Below are 21,538 nucleotides of genomic sequence, written 5' to 3'. Positions count from 1 at the left end.
GTTTCATTTTCTTAGGCCCTGCTCTTTTTTCTTCGTTCCTGTCGTCCTACCTGATATCATTACCTGACGCAAATAAACAACTACATGATCTTCCATTTGGTTATCTTCCTCCGCTAGCAAGCTAGGAAAAGCGTCTTCCCGTCCCACAGCTCTGTTCCTGAATTCCTAGTGAAACATCTAGGTAGGAAAAGATAATGTCCGATACGAAACTAGGGGGCAAATAAAAAAAGCAATTTACGGTTCAATATGTGCAACGATTACTAAGTCACGGGAACAATAAAACCATGGCCAACATGTAGATATGAAAGTACAAGCGGATGTGACCCTTGTTCTATAGTCTTGTAGAATGACGACATTGAAATGCTAGCCTGACACATCGATCCCGTTAGGATATAGATAGTACCATTCGTATCAATATCACTTTTATTTTGTTATCTTTTAATGCTCATTCATGACATCAACTACCTTTCTAAACATATATGAACCATGAAACATCTAAGATCTACGCACGTTCGCTCGCTCTACTCATACCGCTCATAGGAAAGCCTCGATGTTGAGCTCCAACGTGCTGACGGGGTATTTCAGTTCGTACTTCTCCAATACCGTAGGGTGCAAGATACCGAAGGCACCGATGACGTGCTCCTTGCCGCCGATTCGCAGGTGAACAGAAGCGGCGTGGCCGGGGAAGTAGGTTGCCTCTGGAATGTATGTTAGGGAACAAATCTATGGCAACAGGGTGATAGCGGTAACTAGAACTTACCATCAAGCTCCTCGATCCAGTACTGAGAGTCGCTCATACCGGGTTTCTCGAGACCCTCCTCACCGGTGATGAACGCACTCTTGAGCATGGCCATGACGCGGTCCAGAAGACCGTGGACTACTTCGAAACCACTGTTCTTGCCATACCATGCGGCGGCAAAGTGTCTCTCGTTCCGGCTCTTACGCTCGAGCGAAAGGTCCTTGAACGCTACGTCGCTGACCTCGAAGATCTTCATGGGAACGCTGTGGTGCTTGTTTTCCCGAATGGTCTTCAGAAGACCAGGCAGGAGGCTTGTGCGGACGACCTGGAACTCCAGTGTCTTGGGATTGGCCAGCTTAACAGCAGTGTTACCATCGTCCTTGCGGTTGAGCCAGGCGAAGTTCTCGTCATGGGAGCACAGGATGAGAGGCAAGACCTCAGACCAGCCCGCCATTGCAGCCTCAGTTCGGACGATGTCCGAGAGCTTGTTGATAGGTAAGGGCTGGGCGATGGTACCAGACTTGCTTGGGAAGGACCGTGGGAGGTTATTGAAGCCGTAAGCAATGGCGACATCTTCCATGATATCGGCCTGGTGGAGGACATCAGCACGAGTAGGTGGGATGTCCACGTCGATCAGGTCGGCGGATTCTGCGGAGGGTCTAGCGGTATAGGCCATCTTCGTCAGGATCTTCGCGATTTCCTCTGCAGAGAGGTTCAAGCCGCAGCACTGGTTAAGGTAGGAGACCTCGGCCTGAGTTGTACGAGAAGACATATCTGGCGTGATTCTGGTCTCGCCGTTGTGGTCGGAGACAATTTGAACTGGCTCAATCCTATGAGAGGAGATTAGCTACCGGAACTTGGAACTGGGAGGCAATAGGAGGTCTTACGTGAAAGGCTCCGAAGTATATTGGGAGAACATCGCAACCATCATCTTATTGACAATCTCAACCTTCGTCTTGTCGAGGGCAGTAATCTCGATGAAAACGTTCTTAGTGTCCAGGGTGATCTTAGAATGGTCGCCGTTGATGATGGGAGGCAGGGAGCAAACTGTCCGCTTCGAATCGTAGATGACGGGGTAGACAGGGGAGTCGCGAATAATGTGAAGGTATCTACCCAGGTGCTTGTCTTTCTGTTTACAGATGTAAGCATATATCCTAACCTGCCGCATATGCAGTTACCATACCTCGTAGAAGGCCATCAACTCCTCTCCGTTCATTTCCTGGGTCTGGTTCAAAGGAACAAATTTGATGTCTTTAGGAGGCAAGGCCTCGTAGGTGAAAGGTCCTTGTATCGTATCCAAGTCGTGAGTACCGATCGAAACGAGCGTTCTTTGCCTTGCAAGGTTCTGGTGAAGTTTGTCTTGCAGGGCGATGAAGGATTCATAGCGAGCTTGATCGAACTTGATGTTCCGCAAGATAGCACCAGAGACCAAGGGTCGGATTTTCGTAGTCTTTGTCATATATCTTCAGCGTGGGTTCGTCACGTTGGCAACTTCTAAGAGCCACTTACATCCTCCTTAACAATGATCTTCTGCAGCTCACCATTTGCGGGCTCGACCAGTCTGTAGTTGGGCAGAGACTTCCGACCTAAGAAGATGTTGAGCATGAGGGCGATTCCCTCGAAGCACAGCATGTCATATCTGCAGATGTCTCAGAATGTATATCACATATCAATCACCCGGGAATCAGTAGATGCGTACCGGTTGGCCGGGATTTCGATCTTGAGCTGAGGAGGCTCCTGCACTCCATCCACGATTGGTCGGTCTGAATTTGTTGTCTATAGGTTTCCGTTTAGTGTCCATCCACATTGCGACGGGTGGTAGGTAGAGGGAGGAGTCGTTACATCTTCATCGAGCTCAATACCTGTTTAAACAAGTCAGCGCGAGCCCCGCTAAAAAACTACTCTCTCTCAATAACCCCGACATACCGAATTCGAAGCACAGCTCATCAAATTCCTCGGTAGTGTACCTAATATCATAAGAAGTACTATTAGCAATTGATATAACAATTTGGCTAGGTCTTCCATACTCCCGTCCGAGCTCTTTGAAGAGCGCGGCCTTGTCGACCGAAATGGTGGGCATGGTGAGGGGTTGGGTATTTGCGATTCAAGATAAAGAGATTGGGGCTCGAAAGGGTTCAGTAAGCCTCCCACGCACAGAAGGTAACTCTATGGAATTACCCAAAGTCCAACCGGCAAAAGTGTCCGTGTGCGGGGTTCAGTGATTGCGCTGAGTCTAAGTATGCCACCGGTGGAGGAGTCATGAAGTCCGTGGCACTTTTACTTGGGGCTTGACCCTCAAGGCGGGCGCTGCGCCAGCCACATCTCCGTGCACCGCCACCGATTACACCCCTCCCTAAATTCATTACGGAACGGCAGATTAACTGCGCAAGACGCCTTGCACCAGCCACAAGCCCCATTGCTTTCCCAAAGTCACGGTGACCAGCAGACCGTCACCTTCGCAAGATTCCTCCAGACCAAAGCTTCCCCTCCACTCGCGATCTCCGTCAAATCTATTCCCACCTTGTTATTATTTTCCATTATCTTGTTTTCTGAACATTTTAATATCTTATGATACACTAACGCCAGACGATTGTTCGCTCGGTACCGGTCCAATTGTCGAGGTATGATACTGCTGCTATTATTGCTCACTTGTCCTGCGGCGGCCCAAACCCCACGAAACCTCTCGCTCCGGGGATCTTGCAAACCACCTATCCCTCCCTATACCACCGATACTCTTCCCGACAGCTGAAACTAATCCGCATTCGAGCAGCCTCCGCAAATTGTCGTTACTTTATATGACAACCCACCCTTTTTAGAAAACCCCCCCGTAATTATCGCCGCGTTCGCGTGATATCAGATCGACCAGTGGTCTAAGTGAGGACTTGGACCTGTCACGTCCTCGCCTCTCTAATCGTCTCCTTTGCCTGAAAGCATAACATACAGTAAACGAATTCGAGATGGAGAGTCAGGGTGAAAACGACGAGCTCTACCCTATCGCCGTTCTTATTGACGAGTTGAAGGTATGGTACTCCGTCCTGATGGCGCGGTGCCCCTACACATAAATGTCGACAGATCTAATCCCCGGATTTTCTAGCACGATGATGTCCTCATTCGTCTCAATGCTATTCACCGCGTTTCTACCATTGCATTGGCTCTAGGGGCTGAGAGGACCCGGGAGGAACTCATTCCATTTCTTGACGGTCAGTCTCCGGCCATCACTCGTGGACCAGCTAGGAAAGCAGAGCACACCTAACACAAGCCATCGCAGACTCTGTCGAGGACGAAGATGAAGTTTTGACTGCGCTGAGTGAAGAACTGGGCAACTTCGTAGAATATGTTGGTGGTCCGGAATATGGGCATGTTCTCCTTTCCCCCCTTGAGAACCTGGCCGCTATCGAGGAACCTTTGGTTAGGGAGAAGGTAAGATACAACAACGAATGAATCCGTTGATCCTGTGCTTACAGAGCACTAGGCTGTTGAATCCCTCAACAAGATCGGCGAGCAGCTTTCCGAGAAGCAGATCGAAGAACATTTCATCCCTATGGTCCTACGTCTGTCAAAAGCCGACTGGTTCACCTCGAAAGTCTCTGCAACGGGTCTTTATTGCATTCCATACAAGAAGTCTGGCCAAGCGTTGCAGCAGAGTCTCCGGCAATATTTCGGAGGTCTGGTACATGACGACACGCCTATGGTGAGAAGACAGGCTGCCAACAACTTGGCGAAGTTTGTCAAGGAAATGAAGACCCCAGTTGTCATCGAAGAAATGATACCCCTATTTCAATATCTGGCCAGTGATGACCAGGACAGCGTTCGCTTGCTTACAGTTGATATTCTTATCTCGATCGCCGAGGAGATCCCCAAGGAGCAGCAGCCTAGCCACGGTGTTTTGCTGACATCCCTACGGAACCTCTTTGAGGATAAGAGTTGGAGAGTCAGATACATGGTTGCCGACAGATATGAAAAGGTACTCCCTTCTAGCATTGCATGATCAGTTTACATCTATTTGTTCTAATCCTTCTTCCTAGATCGCTAAAGCTGTTCACGAAGAAGTTATCACTCGGGATATGGTACCCTCGTTTGTTAAGCTCTTGAAGGATACAGAGGCTGAAGTCCGTACTGCGATTGCTGGCCAGATTCCAGGTATTTATTCCTCGGCTTACTTGATACGGTTCCTGGCCTAACCTGAAGATAGGCTTCTGCAGCTTGATCGACCGGGAGACACTGCTTAATGAAATAATGACCAGCGTGGAAGACCTTGTTTCGGACCCATCTCAGCACGTGCGTGCGGCTTTGGGTACTCAGATTAGCGGACTTGCCCCGATCCTTGGAAAGGAAGAGTTAGTAAAACCAACTTTTTTGAAAATGATGAACTAGTGAAGCTTACAACTATTGCCAGGACCATCGCTCACCTTCTCCCTATGTTCCTCCAAATGCTCAAGGATGAGTTCCCTGATGTCCGTTTGCACATCATTTCGAAGTTGGAGTTGGTCAACAATGGTAAGCTTGGAATCTGATGACATAGTTTCATCATCTAACATTTCGCAGTTATTGGCATTGAGCTGCTCTCTCAGTCGCTTCTTCCCGCTATTGTACAACTAGCGGAAGACAAGCAATGGCGTGTCCGTCTTGCTATCATCGAATATATCCCTCTTCTCGCCAGCCAACTGGGGGTTAAGTTCTTCGACGAGCAACTCAGCGATCTTTGTATGAGCTGGCTTGGTGACACCGTCTTCTCTATCAGAGAGGCTGCCACGCAGAACTTGAGAAAGCTCACGGAGGTATTTGGGGTTGACTGGGCTAAGGGTTCTATAATCCCGAAGGTTATGGCCATGGGACAGCACCCGAACTACCTTTACAGAATGACAACTTGCTTCGCGATCTCCGTGCGTATATTGTATATCCCACGGAAATGTAAACCCAGCTAACATCCTCTCCAGACACTCGCACCTGTCGTCTCTTTAGATATCATTGAGAACTCAATTCTTCCCATCCTGGACAGATTGGTCACTGACGAGATCCCAAATATTCGGTTCAACGTTGCCAAGTCTTATGCTGTGTTGATTGACACATTGCGACGCTTGCCAGCGGAGGGGACTTTGGCTAACGTGGAAGGAAAGACTGCAACGCCATCGCCGCGTAGTCAGGACCTTATTCAGCAGAGAATTATTCCCAGCTTGGAGAAGCTTCAAGGGGACGACGATGTGGATGTCAGGTACTTCGCAACAACTGCTGCGGGCGGTAATGACGAGGTCATGCAGACTTCACCGTAGGCGGTTGACTTAGCTAGATAGATGCTCCCACGCTGTATGAAGGCCCTTCAGTGCGAGTGGGAAATGATACAACGGCACTCACACTACTTCTGGGAGGACTGTCAATTTTGTTACCTTAGAAATGGTCAGAGCATCTGACTGGGATGAAATGCTTAAAGGCGTTTTACATGTAGAGTCTTCTTGTTCCATTGTTCAATAATCGTGCATAAATCTAATAATGCAAGGCCTGACCCTCTTGACCTCTCCAGCTAAACGTATCGCGGTCATTGAGTATTATGCATGCCTATCGGTATTTGATGAATCATGTGATCCAGGGGCTAGCCACTGGTAAGCAATGCATAACTAAGACACCCAAAAATAGTCGCCATACCAGTTATCAAGTTCTACTACCACCCTTCCACTTTCTTTCCTTCTTGTGAAGGATTTGTTGCCATTTCGGTTCTTCTTTCCAATCTATAAACGACATCCCGATGTCATTACAGTGGCCTTGGCACTTTGTTTCTGTCTCTCCCACGGAGAAACAGCATCGCCGTGAACTTCTAGGTCTGCGCGGATATTATGCACAATGCTCGTTCTTACTTTTTATAATACTTGTACGGGTATATAACAGCTACTTCCGAGCCAGAGATAAACCGAATGACTCCCGAACCGGCCGCAGGCGGAGGTCATGGTGGGATCTGCCCCCTTTTGCAAATTGGACAGAGACACGTAAGCAGTATACTATCTGTATTACCTGGTTGGCGTGCCTGTTGGGCCTCTCGATATGGAATTCTGGCAATGGTAGGCTGCTTCCTTTTTTCATTTAACCGTTGTATATCATCTGAACTGCTTTCGCCCCGTATTTATTCACACCCATCAGTTCTGAGGCAATTGAAAAAGTTATATAAAGTTAACCATCGCACGAACAGACTACCTACATCTCACCAAAGCCCTGGGTCACGTAGCTCTTTCCCAGCTACCATTTCAAGTTCTCATGGCCCCGGCATTTTATCTCAACTCCAAAAACCCAGCCACACCATCCATGATGTCCAGCTTAACATCTATCTCGCAACCAGCACTGACTCCATACCACCGCCTGTTTGGCAGGATAGTCATGTCCCCATTACTAGCCGTACATGCGGCACTGTATTTAAATTTCTTCGCTCAGTCCAGTCATCCAGATTTCGGATCTTTGCTCGCAAAGCGCATCCAAGACCCGGATGTCCAGTGGGGATTCGGCGGCCTGACCTTCGCATTCATGATCCTGTTTTTTGTCCGGCCATTGCGTACTGCATTCTGGGTGCAATTGTGGCCGACTTCTTCTGTTAAGGCTAGGAGGGAGATGTTTTATTATGGGCATGTTTCGTTAGTGGTGTTGTTGTGTATTGCGGCGTATTTCCATGTGGCTCAGGCGCAGATCTTCGTGATTGAGGCCTTGGGTGCCTCAGCTCTCAATGGGGTGTGTGGGTTGCTGCTGGGGTAGATGCTTAACCTGATGGTGTACCTATAGTATATAGTAAGCCTAGTTGTTTGTGTAAGATACGAAAATGAATAGACATCTTGTTTCATGGGAAATGTATGGGCTGTAGGTCGAGCGAGGGTGCTGCGGGAGAGGATTGACCATCCGGCTATTGAGATACCCCAAGGACCGACAGATTTATTATAGGACTTGGGTGAATCTGCGTGGTCTGGGGGAGACAATCGTCATTGTCTTGTTTGTTCGAGAAGGTATTTTGTCAGACTATAGAAATAGTAATATTCAGAAAACCCTAGTCTTATTGAAATTCATAAAATATGTTATGTTTAAGCATAAATGATAGTCCACCGAACTTGGACCTGGTAGAGAGACGCATAGCTTTTCTATATAGGCTGTATTAAATCATCAGGCTGGCTGATATAGTTTTCTACATACACGTACAACTCATGATATGGCCGAAGGGTGTTTACCTTGTATACTTCAAGTTAAAAGGGAACCGGGAAAGCACGTGTCTCCACTGTAACATACACCCACGGCTGCAATACAACGCTGAATGGTCTCGCTCAGCTGAGGGCTTTGATGTGGCGGAAGTATAGTTCCAGGATACCGGTCATATGAGAAAGTATGCCTGCTCACAGGAACATATATATATTCCTACTAGAGTGCGTTTTAGATCCAATGTTATTTCTTGACTTACAAGCAAGGGCATACCTGGTACAGCGATTTGATCCCTTGTAAATTTAAGATTTACAAACTCCTGGTCTGCTAGATATAGGTCAGTCAAAACTTGTCTCTTCTTTATAATGCCGTGATGAAGAACATCGGAATGCTACAGTGGAGAGTGGAGCCGGAGAAAAGGAGGGAGAAAATGGTCTTCCCGTTCATGGGATCCGAGCCCTAGAGGGAAAGGGGCAACTATGTAACTAAATAGAGAACAAAGGTTTATAACCTTAACGTGTGCCTGGGTTATATCTCAAGAGAGCACGGGGCAATTGCGTCCATCCATCATGGATCATGGATCAATGGATTATCAACCGCCTTACTGGAAAGGGGTTAGTCGTAAGCAGCCATAACTGCAGGCCCCACTAGCATGACCAGGATCTTCGCCAGATCCTCCCCGCTAGGATCAACATCGTTTCGGGGGAAACCGACCAGGAACAGACGTCCGTGTATTTGGGTCATCGCTCGTCAAGATTGTCGTCATTCGATGAGGTTGACGTGACCGCTTGATTATTCTTTGTCTCCAAACGGTCATCATTTTATTATCATCATCTATAATTCTACAACCTTTGACGGCTTCATAGAAGAACATGCGACTCTTGGCGTCCGTCAACCGTGTGGGGTTTCTGTTTTGAGCCAATTGTTTGTTGACTCGAGGTAGGACAACAGGTATCTCGCCCTTGCGCCTTGAACGCCCCCTTCGTTCTCCCTTCTTTGGCGCATGTATGCAGGCATTGACCATGTCCCTCGTTCATAAAAATCGCGTTCATGCATTTTCCTCGTTTTCCATCATGCATAGAGATTCTCCTCCAGGTGGCAGAATGCGACGCCAACGCCTGGTTGTCTCGTTAGCAACCGTTGTATTTGTGTGCATCTCCCTTATTCTACTTAGAGATACAACGGTTCCTCGCTCGTCCAACGGTCTCAATGCGCCATTCGAGGCGAACCCTTTACCGTCCTCTTACCCGCCCTCCCCTTCGGTTGCTGTGCCAAATCCTATTGAGCCCTCAAAAGGTCGCCAAGCACTTCATCCACAAAATGTCCACCCAATGTCCAGTCTCATTAAAGATGCTGAGCAGGAGTTTAGCCACTTGCAGTCACGACAATCGAAGACTTTGGCTGATGCGGTGAAGGAATATCGGCGTCGATATAACATGCATCCTCCTCCCCACTTCGACAAATGGTTCCAGTTTGCTCAAGCAAAGGGAGTCCAATTAATTGACGAATACGATACTATCTATCATTCTCTTCTACCATTTTGGTCTCTAGAACCGAAGACAATAAGAGAAAGAGCCCGCGAAGCCTTAGGATATGACAACTCTGTGATCGGAGTTCTGATCAGAGATGGCAAGGTTACGCACACGGAAGGGGGCCGCGAAGGATACGAATGGCAGCAAGATGCGACTGTCGACATGATGCAAAGCTTTATTCGGTACTTGCCGGACATGGATCTAGTGTTCAACACCCACGATGAGCCCCGAGTGATTGTCCCCAGCGACGACCTCCAAAGGCTGGTTAACTTTGCCAAAGATCATGTAATCCCCAAGGCTTTCCACGATCAACCACTGGTGAACAAATGGTCGGATAAGCCTGCCGACCTGAATAAGGGCGACCGAGTTGATGAAGTGCGCACCACGCGCTTCAACCGATTTGCACATCAGCCTACCTGGACAAGCTCTCGGGCTTCCTGTCCGCTGGATACCCCCGCGCGCTCCCTTAATGAGAGTGAACCAGATAATCTGGAAGCCTATGCGTATGGTGACTTGGGGTTCATCTACAACACGACCGCTTTCTCTGACATATGTAATACACCTTCTCTTCGGTATAAGTATGGCTTCTTCGACCGGGCCAACGCATTCGACGTGGTCCGTGACCTGTTCCCAGTGTTCTCTCAGAGCAAGATCTCAAGTTTTCAGGACATACTCTACCCCAGCCCGTGGTATTGGGCTGATAAGGTACCGTATGAAGAGGGGAAGGATCACAGTTGGGATGCGAAGGCCGACAAACTGTACTGGAGGGGCTCCACCACTGGTGGGTTTGCGCGAGCAGGCGGATGGCGACGTCAGCATCGACAGAGATTCGTCAGCAACATCAATACTCAGAGCACAGCGAAAGTGTTGTCAAAAAATGGCAACGACCAGTGGGAGCTGAACGAGGTCAACTTCGATCCTTACCGAGACCAGTTCGATGTCAAGTTTACATATATTGGCCAATGTGACCCGAATGACTGTGCTGCGCAGCAAGAATATTTCGTTGTGGGTGAGCCAGCCGGCCAGCAGGATGCTTGGGCGTTCAAATACCTGGTCGATATCGATGGGAATGCCTTCAGTGGCCGCTATTATGCCTTTCTGCGCAGCCATAGCTTGGTTTTCAAAATTGCCGTCTTCCGCGAATGGCATGATGAATGGCTCAAGCCATGGGTTCATTACGTTCCCTTGAGTTTGACAGGTGATGAGTATGTGGAAACTACGAGGTACTTTATTTCAGAAGAAGAGGGTAGGACTGCAGCACCACGACTAGCTCAACAGAGTCGGGATTGGGCGCAAAAAAGCTTGCGTCGTGAAGATTTGGAGGTCTGGTTTTTCAGACTCTTGCTAGAGTGAGTAGTTCCTCCCCACATGATTAGACAACTCCTAACCTTGGGTGGATAGATACGGGCGCCTAGTCGACGACAATAGGGAGAACCTGGGATTTTCCCTTTGACTGCCATCTAGGTGACTGATCTTGTTCATCATTTATCTCCTGAACCCATGTATGGCTCTCTTGCTCTGCATTTTCGCTTCTTTCTTTGCTTTGCTTATGTTTACGACTACTTATGCCCTGTACAATACCCATGTCAACATGATTGCGAACTGGCTAGATGCATTAAATGGGAGGGGTTCTGGCGTTTTTGTATACTTACCTACACTCAATGCATTTCATGGGCTATCCTATACTGCAGAGGGTCTTATCACCCCTGTTGTCATGGCAACTGAAACATACGCAGCATCTGCTGGCTTTTCTGCAGCCGTAGCGATACTGACATGTCCACTAACTTGTCAGATTTCTGAGTAGCAGTCACGGTTCTGGTAAGTTATTTTGAGACAAAGCATGTTACACGGTATAGACTTCAACCGGTTTATGTAGGTGGGATGAGGTCATAGGACAATGCTCGAATGAGTCTATAGTGCAAGTCCATTCATTATTTGGTAGGTATCAAACAGACGCAGGGTCTCCCCGAGCAAAGGCGACATATTATTTCACTGCTCACTGAGCGTTTATGGAGAAGGCTGCACTTTTTTAAGTTTGAGGTGAATGGTAGGTTCCCTGGCCTGAACAGTGAGGCAAGAAGGGTACTCCACAGAATCACATGCACCAGCCGTTTTAAAGCTCCCGCCCGCAGCCACCAAAGCTAATATATAGAGAGAGCTGCTGGGTGGCGGAAAACTACTCCTCCTTTCTTGAATTATCCTGAGCTCCAAAATGCACACATAATCTTCTTTTTAAAAGTGCACATTCATCTAAAGCATTTTTTTCTGAACATAGAGCTGAAAGTTTGCTGTCAGTTCTCTGCTGTCTGTCTTTGAGTCCCTGAACATCTGATTCTTGCCAATCGTGTAACGGGGGGTCGCACTCCTAAAGATACACAACATGGCTAAAGCATTGTCGGGCATCCTGAAACATACATTCGTGTTTGCTTATGGGCTCTTCACTTTGATTCTTTACGGACTCACAGCTATACGGAAAGGGTTCTTTTTTAGGGGGACTACTGAGAAAGAGCATCTGGAGCTGCAGCTGGGTATGTGGTGAATTGTGTTATTCAATTGCACTTGGTTTTCTCTCACTAACCTGTGAACCTTCTCAATAGCTCGCGATCGCTTCTGGAACCTCTCGAAGACTTGGTCCGGTCTCTCTCACCATTATATCATCCTGCGAAATGGTTTCAAGTTCCATTATGTTTCTAACGACCCCCCCGAAGGCCCTGCAGCTGATAAACCATTAATTATCTTTATCCATGGTTTCCCTGATAGCTGGGCTGTATGGCGCCACCTCCTTAAATCGAAGGCTCTGCAGGAGGCGGCCACTTTGGTCGCGGTTGACTTACCCGGATACGGTGGTACTGATAGCCTAGAGGAATACTCGTCGACGAACGTGCTGGAGAGCTTGGCAGGATTTATCATTGCTATTAGGGCAAAGTACGGGATTGATACTGATGCCGGTATACGCCAAAGAAGGACGGTGATTGTGAGCCATGATTGGGGCTGCGTCCTTTCCATGCGCCTTGCCGCCGAAGCTCCTCAGTTGGCAGATCGATTTATCTTGAGTAATGGTCCATTGGTATGTATATTCAATGAAGGATGATATAACCTACTATGGGGCTAATTTGGTGTATAGGTTAGCATGGTTGCCTCCAATATTCGTCGATCACTATCTTCGTCACTGAAAATGTTCAAAACAGCCCTGCGTTCTCCAATCAAGTCTCGCTCGACGCTTTACAAAGCAATCAAGTCGCTGAAGCCAGTTGCCCGCCAGTTACTTCTCTCGGGGTATATATTTGTCATGCAACTTCCCATGCCCTTCGTTGTGTACCTTGGTACAGGTGGCAACTATTCTTTCTTGAAATTGGCCCACAAGGGATCCTATGGGAACTCGCCATTCAGTCTCGAAGATGCTGCCGAGTGTATGGCAAGCTCATTGGGCCCGTCCGTGGAGGAGTGCAGAACGCAAACATATGATGGTGAGGGATACCCTGCTTCGGTTGTAAAGGAGCGCGCCCTTGGCAATTTCCAGCACATGGCCCGCTACTATCGGGAAAAGGCGGCTACTTCGCGCTGGCAGAAATCTATCGAAACAATTGCCGATCTGCACAGCATCTCGGGAGGGAATGAGCTCCATCGAGCTAGTAGCGGGGCTGGACTGTTTGACGATGGGCTGACCGGTGTACTAAAAGCTCATTCGACTATTATCTGGGGCAAAGCTGATATTGCCTTGGATCCACAAATATGTCTGAATGGGTTTTCGGATTATCTTGTCCGTAACAGTCAGGTGGTGGAATTGCCCCGGTCTGGGCATTTCACGCCATTGGAGCGTGAAAGCTGCGCTGCATTGACCAGAGCTGTCGAATGGGCCGCTGGAGGTGAAAAGGAGGATATCGGCGCTGCGATTCAGAGAGATTACCCGGATGCGGTCGTAACCGTCCGAAAGTGAAAACGCATTGCCCCTTGACTGGGAACGGCTGCTGCGATGTCGGGCTTCGAGGTTTGCTCTATGTTTGCCTTTATTATACTTCTTTGTATGACTAGGCGGCGTCCAGGGAGTACGTAACAAATAAGCGACGGGCGATAACGGGGGTCTATTATGGACAGATTGAGAGTTTGCTGATGATCAAACATACTTAACGATACCCCTGCATACTAGTAATAAAAACACGAGATCTGAGCGCCCATGGCACGGGTTCTCGACCGGACTTTCGGCTTCCAAGCTTCCACTTGTTCCAGCCTCCGATTACTTGGAGCTTCTCCGCTTTTCCCCTCATCGTCCGATTTCTTTCAACTTTAGGTACCTGGATTAAGTAGTCGTCCGATATACAGTTCAAGCATCTACCTCTCTACGACTACAACTTATGCCTTACTTGATTTTCCCGTCGCAATGGAACGATTGTAATCTGTCCTGACGGGATGCCGTTCCTGCATAAATCAATTTGGTCGGATCCATCATCATACAAGCTCGTTCTCGTTGGCGTATTTTGGTGGGCGGGGTTAGGAGGAGCCCCTAACGTCACCTGCCTAACTGGGGTCTCCATACATTAATACCCCCAACCTGTTTTCGTCGCTTCACTGGTTTACCTCCAGTTTCCTACTTTTCAAGTAGAAATATCGATTATCGACGGGATGGCTAGTGAAGAGGGCGCCGTGTATTGCACGGTATGTTCGTACCGTTCCCAAGCCCCGAAAACTGAAAACCGTCGCGACTAACATTAACCGCAGCTTCTGTTGAGTGATCACTATCTTCCTGGTAAAAATATGGTATCTCGGCGACTGTCAATATGGCCCGTCTAATCAATTAATTGACCTCAGGCGCTGTCGTACTAGCCCATTCTTTGCGTGACAATGGGACAAAAGCCAGACTGGTTGTCCTCTATACGCCTGATAGTTTACTACCGGCCACAATTAGGGAACTTCAGGTATGTCTTCTGTTCAATAGCTCACGCATGTGGTCTCCACCGCAAGCATGTTGACTGGCGTTATTTAGTCCGTATATGACGAGCTCATACCAGTCCACTCAACCTCAAACCACACGCCAGCGAATCTCTGGCTTATGGAGCGACCGGACCTCATCTCCACATTTACCAAGATCGAGCTTTGGAAGCAAACACAATTCGAACGTATAGTGTACATCGATTGTGATGTTGTGGCGGTCAGGGCTCCCGATGAGCTCCTGTCCCTCGATGTAGACTTCGCGGCAGCCCCTGATGTGGGTTGGCCAGATATCTTCAACAGTGGTGTAATGGTTCTTCGGCCCAATCTGCAAGATTATTTTGCTCTGAAGGCGCTTGCTGAGAGGGGCATTAGTTTTGACGGCGCAGACCAAGGGTTGCTAAACATGCACTTTCGAAACTGGCATAGACTAAGTTTCACGTATAATTGCACGCCCAGCGCAAACTACCAGTACATCCCCGCCTACAAACATTTCCAGAGTACAATCAATCTAGTCCATTTCATTGGAGCTCAGAAGCCGTGGAATATGTCAAGGCAGGTGTCTCCGGCTGAATCATCATACAATCAGCTGTTGGGACGATGGTGGGCTATTTACGATAGACATTATCACCCTGTCACGACTGTAAGCTTCCGTACTCTCGCATTGATATTGTTAACTGCGGTAGAGCTGATGAATCCACCAGATACCAAGAAACCAATGGGACGATGCGCCTGTCACTCCACAGCGTAACCTTCAAAGCCAGAGGGAAGATTCCGAACCAGTGCCACTACCTGTGCAATCCTTCTACTCCACTCCACAGAATCTGATACCAGAAGTTGCCTATGAGCGCCCATTGGAAATGCACACAGAGGTGCCATTCGAACATCCTCCTGTCACACAGACACTGCCCAAGAGTGACGAGACAAGTGCATATGCCCCCCCTCAAGCGCAGCCTTACCAAGAGGTGAAAAATGCACCCGGTCCTGTAGAGACGCCTGTTGAGGCAGTGCAGCCTATCCAGAAGGAACACCATGATAACAAGCGTGTGCAAGTACCGGTCCTGAGTGTTGTTCCGCAATATGTTCGTGGAGAAGAGCACGTGTCGGCGTACATAAAGCCACATTTTGACGGAGCACCGATTAGTTTCCATGTCGAGCAACCCCCAACGACGCAAGTCAACATACCAATCGCTTCTTCAGCGCTTCCAGACACCGTGCACTCTCAAGTCTACCAGCAACCAGATGAACCCATGCCTGAAATGGGTGAACACCCGCAACACCCGCAACACTCGCATAAACCTCCCCCAAGCCCTGAGCCACAGACATTTGAACCCCCCAGGACGCAGTGGGACCCAGCTCGGTGAGTTACTCTAATAATCAACGTATGGATAATTTCCGAAACTTACTCTTCTTAGGGAACCACCGCCCCTCAATACAAAGCCCGAAGGAATTGCTCTCGAGTCAAAGACGTATACTATGTCAGAGGACAATGGGCTTTTCAAGCCCCCTCCCTTTTACCCCGAGGCTCCGAAGAATATGTACTATGAAGTACCCAGCACCAAACCGGAACCAGAGAAACTTAGCCAAATTTTCCCTTGGGAGAATCAGGCCCCCAAGCCGACTCGGGTTTTCGTAAATGATGATCAAGGATCGGTTTCGTTGCCTAGCTCCATGCTCTCTCCAGTCTCTCCGAAAGAACCCCCCACGTCATCCGTGGAATACACGGCATCCTGGACGACCGAAAAACGATCCGAGTCATGGGACAGCTACTCTAGGTCAAATGCATGGGATGATGTTCCAGAAATACAGAGATACATTCAATCCATTGCACCACCTAGGAGAGCCAAAGTCCAGGTTATCGGCGGGTGGGGCAGCTCTGCAAACCAGCAAACTGCTGGTGCAGAGTCTAGTATGCGTTTAACGGACTTCCCTAGCGAACAAGAGCGGCCCAGTCTTCCCGTTACCCCAGCCCCTATTAGGAGACCACCGCCTTCTTCCAACGTCCTAGGCGAGAGGTCCACCTCGGGGCAGTTACCCATTGCCGAAGGCGTGCCAAACCAGGAAGAATGGGTGGGTGTCACGGCTGATGTGTTTTTGCATCTCCTTCGAGTGGCATACTTATACTGGTACTTCACAGAACCCGTCAATACGTCTCGAGGAACTTCAGCGGCATCATTCTGAAGTTCTAAAGAACCCGGATCTACTTCTCGAGCGGATTGAAAGAGCAGCAAGGGAACGCAGCCGTAGGTATTCATAATGAAGGAAAGAAGTTGATTCAGCATTGGGTCTCACTCTGTCTCCTTGTCTCATACTTCGTTTCTGTTTTCATCACTACTTCCACTGTATATTCCTATTGTACAGTACGTTATGCATATGCATTGTTCTCTTGTGCAGCATGCATGGAGATCAAGTTGTCCACTTCCATGTCTTTTTTTGGGTTAAGCAAGGATATGTTGGCTAGCAGCAGTCGACTATGTAGTCTAGCACGATTATGTTCCACATGGATACTCCTGAATAAAAGCCTCCTTTATTGAGTCACGTATCCTACACCAGCATATGGAGAGGTACAAGCATAAGACACCAGAAGGGGAAAAAAACAAAAAATGCCAACCCACTATTTACACAAGGCTATAATACAATAAGAATGGATAATGATACAGACCACCACACTACTGTGCACTACTATTTCCGAAGAGCCGAACACCTCTTCCCTCGAATAGAATAGAAATTCGACTGTTTAATATGAAAAGCCTTCCCCGTTCGCTCATCGAAAACACTAAAGCCGTACGTCGCAGCATTAGGCGGCGTATAAAGATGCAAGGACACAGCAACATTGTTCGGATCGGGGTTAGATATCTTATGAAGGCCCAATTTGTCCGACATATACGTAACCTGATTCTCGCCGTACGTAGTTTCCCTCCTGATCTGCGGCGGAGAAATCTGCCCATGCTCGAGCTTACTTTGGTCGGGCCATGAATACAACGTCTCCTGCAAAGACCCTTTCAAGACCTAGTGCGCTTGGATTAGCCCAACACACCCCCACCAACCTTCCCTTGGCCAAGACGACGAGCGAGAAACAAGCAAGAAAGGGTAAAGGAATACCTTCATAACACAATGCGCATTCGCATGATCATGGATCGCGCTTCCTTTCCCAGGACTCCATACTAGGATAAGCTTGATAGATCATATATATATCAGCACGTGAGTGGACTCCGATCATGCATGCAGGTATACTTGCATGTGACTGATCTATATAAGGCCGCACGAGGAGGGATGCAAACCATGACTCACCAGATTGCTTTTGCCGTTGCCTTCGTCGATCAGATTCCTCGTGTAGGATTTGCTGAGATCGGACAGCGCGAACGGCTGCCATTCTTCCGGGTTGGAGGTATACTGGTCCATTAGACGCTGGATGTTGAGCGGGTCGACATCGTCGGAGTCCAGACCCGAGCTCGGACCCAGGGCTGCACTTAGATCTTGGACTAGTTGGTCGAAGGCGTTGGTTGGTTGGCTGGTGGGTTCGGGGTCTGGGTCTGGTTGGAGGTAGGGCATCTTCTCTTTGTTTCTTTTTCTTTTGGTCTTTAATTTAGTTGTGTTTGTTTTTTGGGGTATTTGAGGCGTGATGTTTTGGTATGTATGATTTGGGTAGATTGTGTGTTTTGATGATTAGTAGTTGATGCGGTTTCTAGGAATGATGAACAATGTATGCTGGTATAATCAATGATAGGGTCAGTAGAGAAAGGTACGTTGCAATGCTGAGGTATATTTTAAAGTGATAGACAGTTGTATAGCCAAAGCTATGGAAGGAACATGTCCGATAACGCGCTTGCCACCCGAGGATAAGCGTTGATGCCTGATATACGCCTGAGGCCATAGTCCCCGCCATGTGATCAGTGATCGCTCTCGTTCTTCTCCGCCCGACTAACGGACGAATGAAGTGGCGGCCACAATTTCAAAGATTGAGACTCTGCGAAACACCAGTGCAAAACGAGATACGAACATCTTGGGGCTTCACCACAGCGCGGCTGGTGTGAGATAAAAGCTAGAACGTGTATAGGAGCACGGAACTTTGTGACTTATTTCTTATTGTATCTGAGTATATTGTGCCTGCGAGGGGTAAAACTCGTATAAAACCGCCAAAATGTCGACCACAGTTGAGAAGGTTGGATCCCGCCCATAGTCTTTTTTAAAATTTTTATAAGCACTGTTTTTCCGATAATGACTGAATTTATTATGCTGACTGGCCATGCGTACTGTAGATCAAGCAAATCGAAGATGAGGTTCGTGTCGAAATTTATAATGCGATACTTGCCCGCCAGAATGCCGGACTGACCGATTATTCAGATGGCACGGACGCAGAAGAATAAGGCGACGTCCTATCATATTGGTATGCGCAGATGCAGGTGCTGGGTAGTCTCGGTCTGGTGTGACTGACAGGCTATGCAGGACAGTTGAAGGCTAAGCTTGCGAAGCTAAAGCGTGAACTTTTGACCCCAACCGGTGGTGGCGGCGGTGGAGGTGGTGGTAAGTGCTTATGAAAAGCGCACCCTTTTGACATGAGTTAGTCCATTAATTGGGTGAAATATAGCTGGTTTCGATGTTGCTCGTACCGGTGTCGCTAGTGTGTATGTATTGGAGACGACATTGCCAGGACGCCGTTGATACTGACTCGGACTAGTGGTTTCATTGGTTTCCCTTCTGTCGGAAAGAGTACCTTGATGAGCAGATTGACAGGCCAACACTCTGAAGGTATGTCCAGATGTATTCTGGCGCGGTCTCAATAGGTGCTAATGATTTCCTTCCCCTTTGTTACAGCTGCGGCCTACGAGTTCACAACCTTGACAACCGTGCCTGGACAGGTGCTATACAACGGTGCTAAGATTCAAATTCTCGATCTTCCCGGTATTATCCAGGGTGCCAAAGACGGCAAGGGTCGTGGTCGACAGGTTATTGCTGTGGCGAAGACTTGCCATCTCATTTTCATTGTGCTCGACGTCAACAAGCCGCTTGTCGATAAAAAGGTCATTGAGAACGAATTGGAAGGTTTCGGAATCAGAATCAACAAGCAGCCCCCTAACATCGTCTTCAAGAAGAAGGATAAGGGTGGTATCGCGATTACTAGCACAGTCCCATTGACGCATATTGACCATGACGTGAGTACCCAGCACGTCCACGGGCTGAAATAAACCATGGCTGACATATTTTTTTGATGCGGTTTCCAGGAAATCAAAGCTGTCTTGAGCGAGTACAGAATTTCTTCTGCAGATATTTCAATCAGATGCGACGCCACAATTGACGACATTATCGATGTTCTCGAGGCAAAGAGTCGGGCTTACATTCCTGTCGTATATGCGTTGAACAAGATTGATTCTATCACAATCGAAGAGCTGGACCTGCTTTACCGGATTCCCAACGCCTGCCCTATTAGTTCCGAGCACGGCTGGAACGTTGACGAACTGCTGGAGATGATGTGGGATAAGCTCAACCTCAGGCGAGTCTACACTAAGCCTAAGGGAAAGGCACCCGACTACACTGCACCTGTTGTGCTGAGAGCCAACGCATCCACCGTTGAAGATTTCGTATGTACCCTCTTTCCCATCACATCCTGTCACAAGAGCGCAAGCATGTTTACTGACTCGTGATCAGTGTAACGCGATTCACCGGACGATTAAGGACCAGTTCAAGCAGGCTATTGTCTATGGCCGCTCCGTTAAGCACCAGCCGCAGCGTGTGGGTCTTACACACGAGCTTGCAGATGAGGATATTGGTTCGTAAACCCCTGGCCCCTGAACATCATAGGGAGCTTCCCAGCTAACTTGGCGACTACAGTGACCATTGTTAAGCGGTAAACAGCTTTAATCAATTAAGGTTCTTGAGACCGCGTAAGAGCGGAGAACTTGGTGGCGAATCGTCACGAGAGATCAACGGGTTGTGTTAGAAGTGTTTCGCTAAGTATACATGTCCAAGAGGCCCAGCCCTTGAGACAGCTTTCGGCGAGATGCCATAGAACGTTTGATTGGGGGAGAGGATGGTTCGCGCACGGGCAGCGCTCTGCCGACTACCGCCTGGATTTGCACGATCACTCGTTTGGGATAGATGACTGAATCATGAGATAGTATGTTCGGCACTGCTACTCGTGGTGATGCACGGTCATTTTTGGGCAATCCTGTTTAAGGGGACGAGGAGAGACAGAAAGTTGACGCTGAGAATCTGGAATAGGGTTTTTGGTTCTGCAGTACGAACGATTTCTCCTTTTTCCATTTTTGTGCTTCTTTTTTTTTATTATTATTTCCTCCGTTCTCGTTGAAAGCGACCACTTACATGCTTTTCTCCCGACGGTTGGTCTAGAACTTCTGGCTTAGACTACTAAAAAGTTAGTAGGAACAAAATTAGAACGATTGACAGAGTTGGGAAAGCTCCGTCCGGTTCTTTTGCTTCCAAGGATCCGAATGTAGCACTGTCCTCTGGTTTACGCGGTCATCGCGTGCAAGCGAAGAAAATTATTACACATGAGATGGAGCTTTGAGGACTCAAGGGAAGATTCCCCTTTGGGAGCAATTCAGAACATATGATGTCACCTGATTGCGTAGTTGGAGCATTTACCGATAGGTATATTGCTGCTACTACCTTAGCTGGGTGAAGGTGACTGACCCACCCCTATACATGGGTACATACTTTCCAGAGGCACTTCCCGGGATCGAAAATTACGATCCTGTTGGTTGGTATGTGTATGTTTGTCTGAAACAGGTGTGGTCCAGGCATTGTTTCCCCACAGAGATGAAGTGAAAAGAAAGGGTTGCAATCTGGTCGCTTCCATGGCGGGCTCTTAAGCTGAAGTATATCAAACCCCATCGCCGACGAATCGGCAGTGAAGTGCCGCCATGAAGACCGATGGGATAATTTAGTGGTCGTAGGCCCGAGTGTCAGTGTATATCTCTGCGACTAATCATGCGCCTGCAGGTGCAGGGTCCGGGGTTGCTCTGCTCACGGGCGCATTATGCATCCCCTTTCTGTCCTACTACTCATTTTCTTTCCCAGTTCTCTGATTCGACCGAGTATATTATTACCGGTACTGACGGGTTACGGTGCAGGAGGGGTAGTCGTATTTCCATACCCAACCTTTTCTTGTCTTACATGATACGTATCCGACAGATTCCTGTCAATTTGCAGAAGTAAT

General features: G+C 48.3%; 7 protein-coding genes across 7 annotated transcripts; 4 read left to right on the top strand and 3 right to left on the bottom strand.

The window, feature by feature from the left end:
* Window positions 1–48: 48 nt before the first annotated feature.
* F9C07_1147610 (uncharacterized protein) lies at window positions 49–3,549 on the bottom strand. Its single transcript, XM_041287858.2, has 9 exons — window positions 2,767–3,549; window positions 2,666–2,706; window positions 2,582–2,601; window positions 2,439–2,515; window positions 2,249–2,378; window positions 1,923–2,189; window positions 1,627–1,868; window positions 761–1,569; window positions 49–698 (listed from the first exon to the last, which is right to left on the bottom strand). Exons 1-9 carry the CDS (start codon window positions 2,817–2,819, stop codon window positions 535–537), a joined length of 1,803 nt encoding a protein of 600 aa, XP_041140089.1. The 5' UTR covers window positions 2,820–3,549; the 3' UTR covers window positions 49–534.
* On the top strand, window positions 3,031–7,608 carry F9C07_2280112 (protein phosphatase 2A regulatory subunit A). The gene is made up of 11 exons (XM_041287847.2): window positions 3,031–3,759; window positions 3,834–3,939; window positions 4,008–4,159; window positions 4,212–4,703; window positions 4,765–4,879; window positions 4,932–5,076; window positions 5,136–5,236; window positions 5,285–5,622; window positions 5,677–6,789; window positions 6,918–7,467; window positions 7,578–7,608. Exons 1-9 carry the CDS (start codon window positions 3,697–3,699, stop codon window positions 6,007–6,009), a joined length of 1,845 nt encoding a protein of 614 aa, XP_041140090.1. The 5' UTR covers window positions 3,031–3,696; the 3' UTR covers window positions 6,010–6,789; window positions 6,918–7,467; window positions 7,578–7,608.
* On the top strand, window positions 6,983–7,471 carry F9C07_2228711 (uncharacterized protein; the record flags this gene model as incomplete). Its single annotated transcript, XM_041283856.2, has 1 exon — window positions 6,983–7,471. One exon carries the CDS (start codon window positions 6,983–6,985, stop codon window positions 7,469–7,471), a length of 489 nt encoding a protein of 162 aa, XP_041140091.2.
* A 1,302-nt stretch (window positions 7,609–8,910) lies between the features above and the next one.
* F9C07_11082 (putative capsule-associated protein CAP1) lies at window positions 8,911–16,550 on the top strand (the record flags this gene model as incomplete). Its single annotated transcript, XM_071507550.1, has 7 exons — window positions 8,911–10,681; window positions 12,033–12,502; window positions 12,560–13,360; window positions 14,417–15,004; window positions 15,066–15,721; window positions 15,777–16,451; window positions 16,499–16,550. 7 exons carry the CDS (start codon window positions 8,911–8,913, stop codon window positions 16,548–16,550), a joined length of 5,013 nt encoding a protein of 1,670 aa, XP_071366053.1.
* Window positions 16,551–17,043: 493 nt separating this feature from the next.
* Window positions 17,044–17,913, bottom strand: F9C07_2059903 (RmlC-like cupin domain-containing protein; the record flags this gene model as incomplete). Its single annotated transcript, XM_071508637.1, has 3 exons — window positions 17,044–17,370; window positions 17,464–17,535; window positions 17,653–17,913. The coding sequence occupies 3 exons, from the start codon at window positions 17,911–17,913 to the stop codon at window positions 17,044–17,046; spliced, it is 660 nt and encodes a 219-aa protein (XP_071366052.1).
* Window positions 17,914–18,705: 792 nt separating this feature from the next.
* F9C07_11080 (putative GTP binding protein) lies at window positions 18,706–20,136 on the top strand (the record flags this gene model as incomplete). The annotated part of the gene is made up of 7 exons (XM_041287850.2): window positions 18,706–18,748; window positions 18,808–18,885; window positions 18,950–18,986; window positions 19,040–19,110; window positions 19,177–19,514; window positions 19,584–19,940; window positions 20,008–20,136. 7 exons carry the CDS (start codon window positions 18,706–18,708, stop codon window positions 20,134–20,136), a joined length of 1,053 nt encoding a protein of 350 aa, XP_041140096.2.
* A 173-nt stretch (window positions 20,137–20,309) lies between these two features.
* F9C07_11079 (uncharacterized protein) lies at window positions 20,310–21,178 on the bottom strand (the record flags this gene model as incomplete). Its single annotated transcript, XM_071507549.1, has 3 exons — window positions 20,310–20,461; window positions 20,869–20,907; window positions 21,037–21,178. The coding sequence occupies 3 exons, from the start codon at window positions 21,176–21,178 to the stop codon at window positions 20,310–20,312; spliced, it is 333 nt and encodes a 110-aa protein (XP_071366051.1).
* Window positions 21,179–21,538: the final 360 nt, after the last annotated feature.

The sequence above is a fragment of the Aspergillus flavus genome, chromosome 1, assembly GCF_009017415.1.
Source record: "Aspergillus flavus chromosome 1, complete sequence".
In the NCBI taxonomy this organism is placed as follows: domain Eukaryota; kingdom Fungi; phylum Ascomycota; class Eurotiomycetes; order Eurotiales; family Aspergillaceae; genus Aspergillus; species Aspergillus flavus.
This window is presented reverse-complemented; position numbering and strand designations above follow the sequence as displayed.

Coding starts and splice junctions, on each gene's coding strand:
- F9C07_1147610 (XM_041287858.2), bottom strand. CDS start 2,819: ATGCCCACCATTTCGGTCGACAAGGCCGCGCTCTTCAAAGAGCTCGGA. Junction 2,190..2,248: donor AGATCATTGTTAAGGAGGAT/GTAAGTGGCTCT, acceptor TATATGACAAAG/ACTACGAAAATCCGACCCTT. Junction 699..760: donor CTGGATCGAGGAGCTTGATG/GTAAGTTCTAGT, acceptor CATACATTCCAG/AGGCAACCTACTTCCCCGGC.
- F9C07_2280112 (XM_041287847.2), top strand. CDS start 3,697: ATGGAGAGTCAGGGTGAAAACGACGAGCTCTACCCTATCGCCGTTCTT. Junction 3,760..3,833: donor TTCTTATTGACGAGTTGAAG/GTATGGTACTCC, acceptor CGGATTTTCTAG/CACGATGATGTCCTCATTCG. Junction 4,160..4,211: donor AACCTTTGGTTAGGGAGAAG/GTAAGATACAAC, acceptor ACAGAGCACTAG/GCTGTTGAATCCCTCAACAA.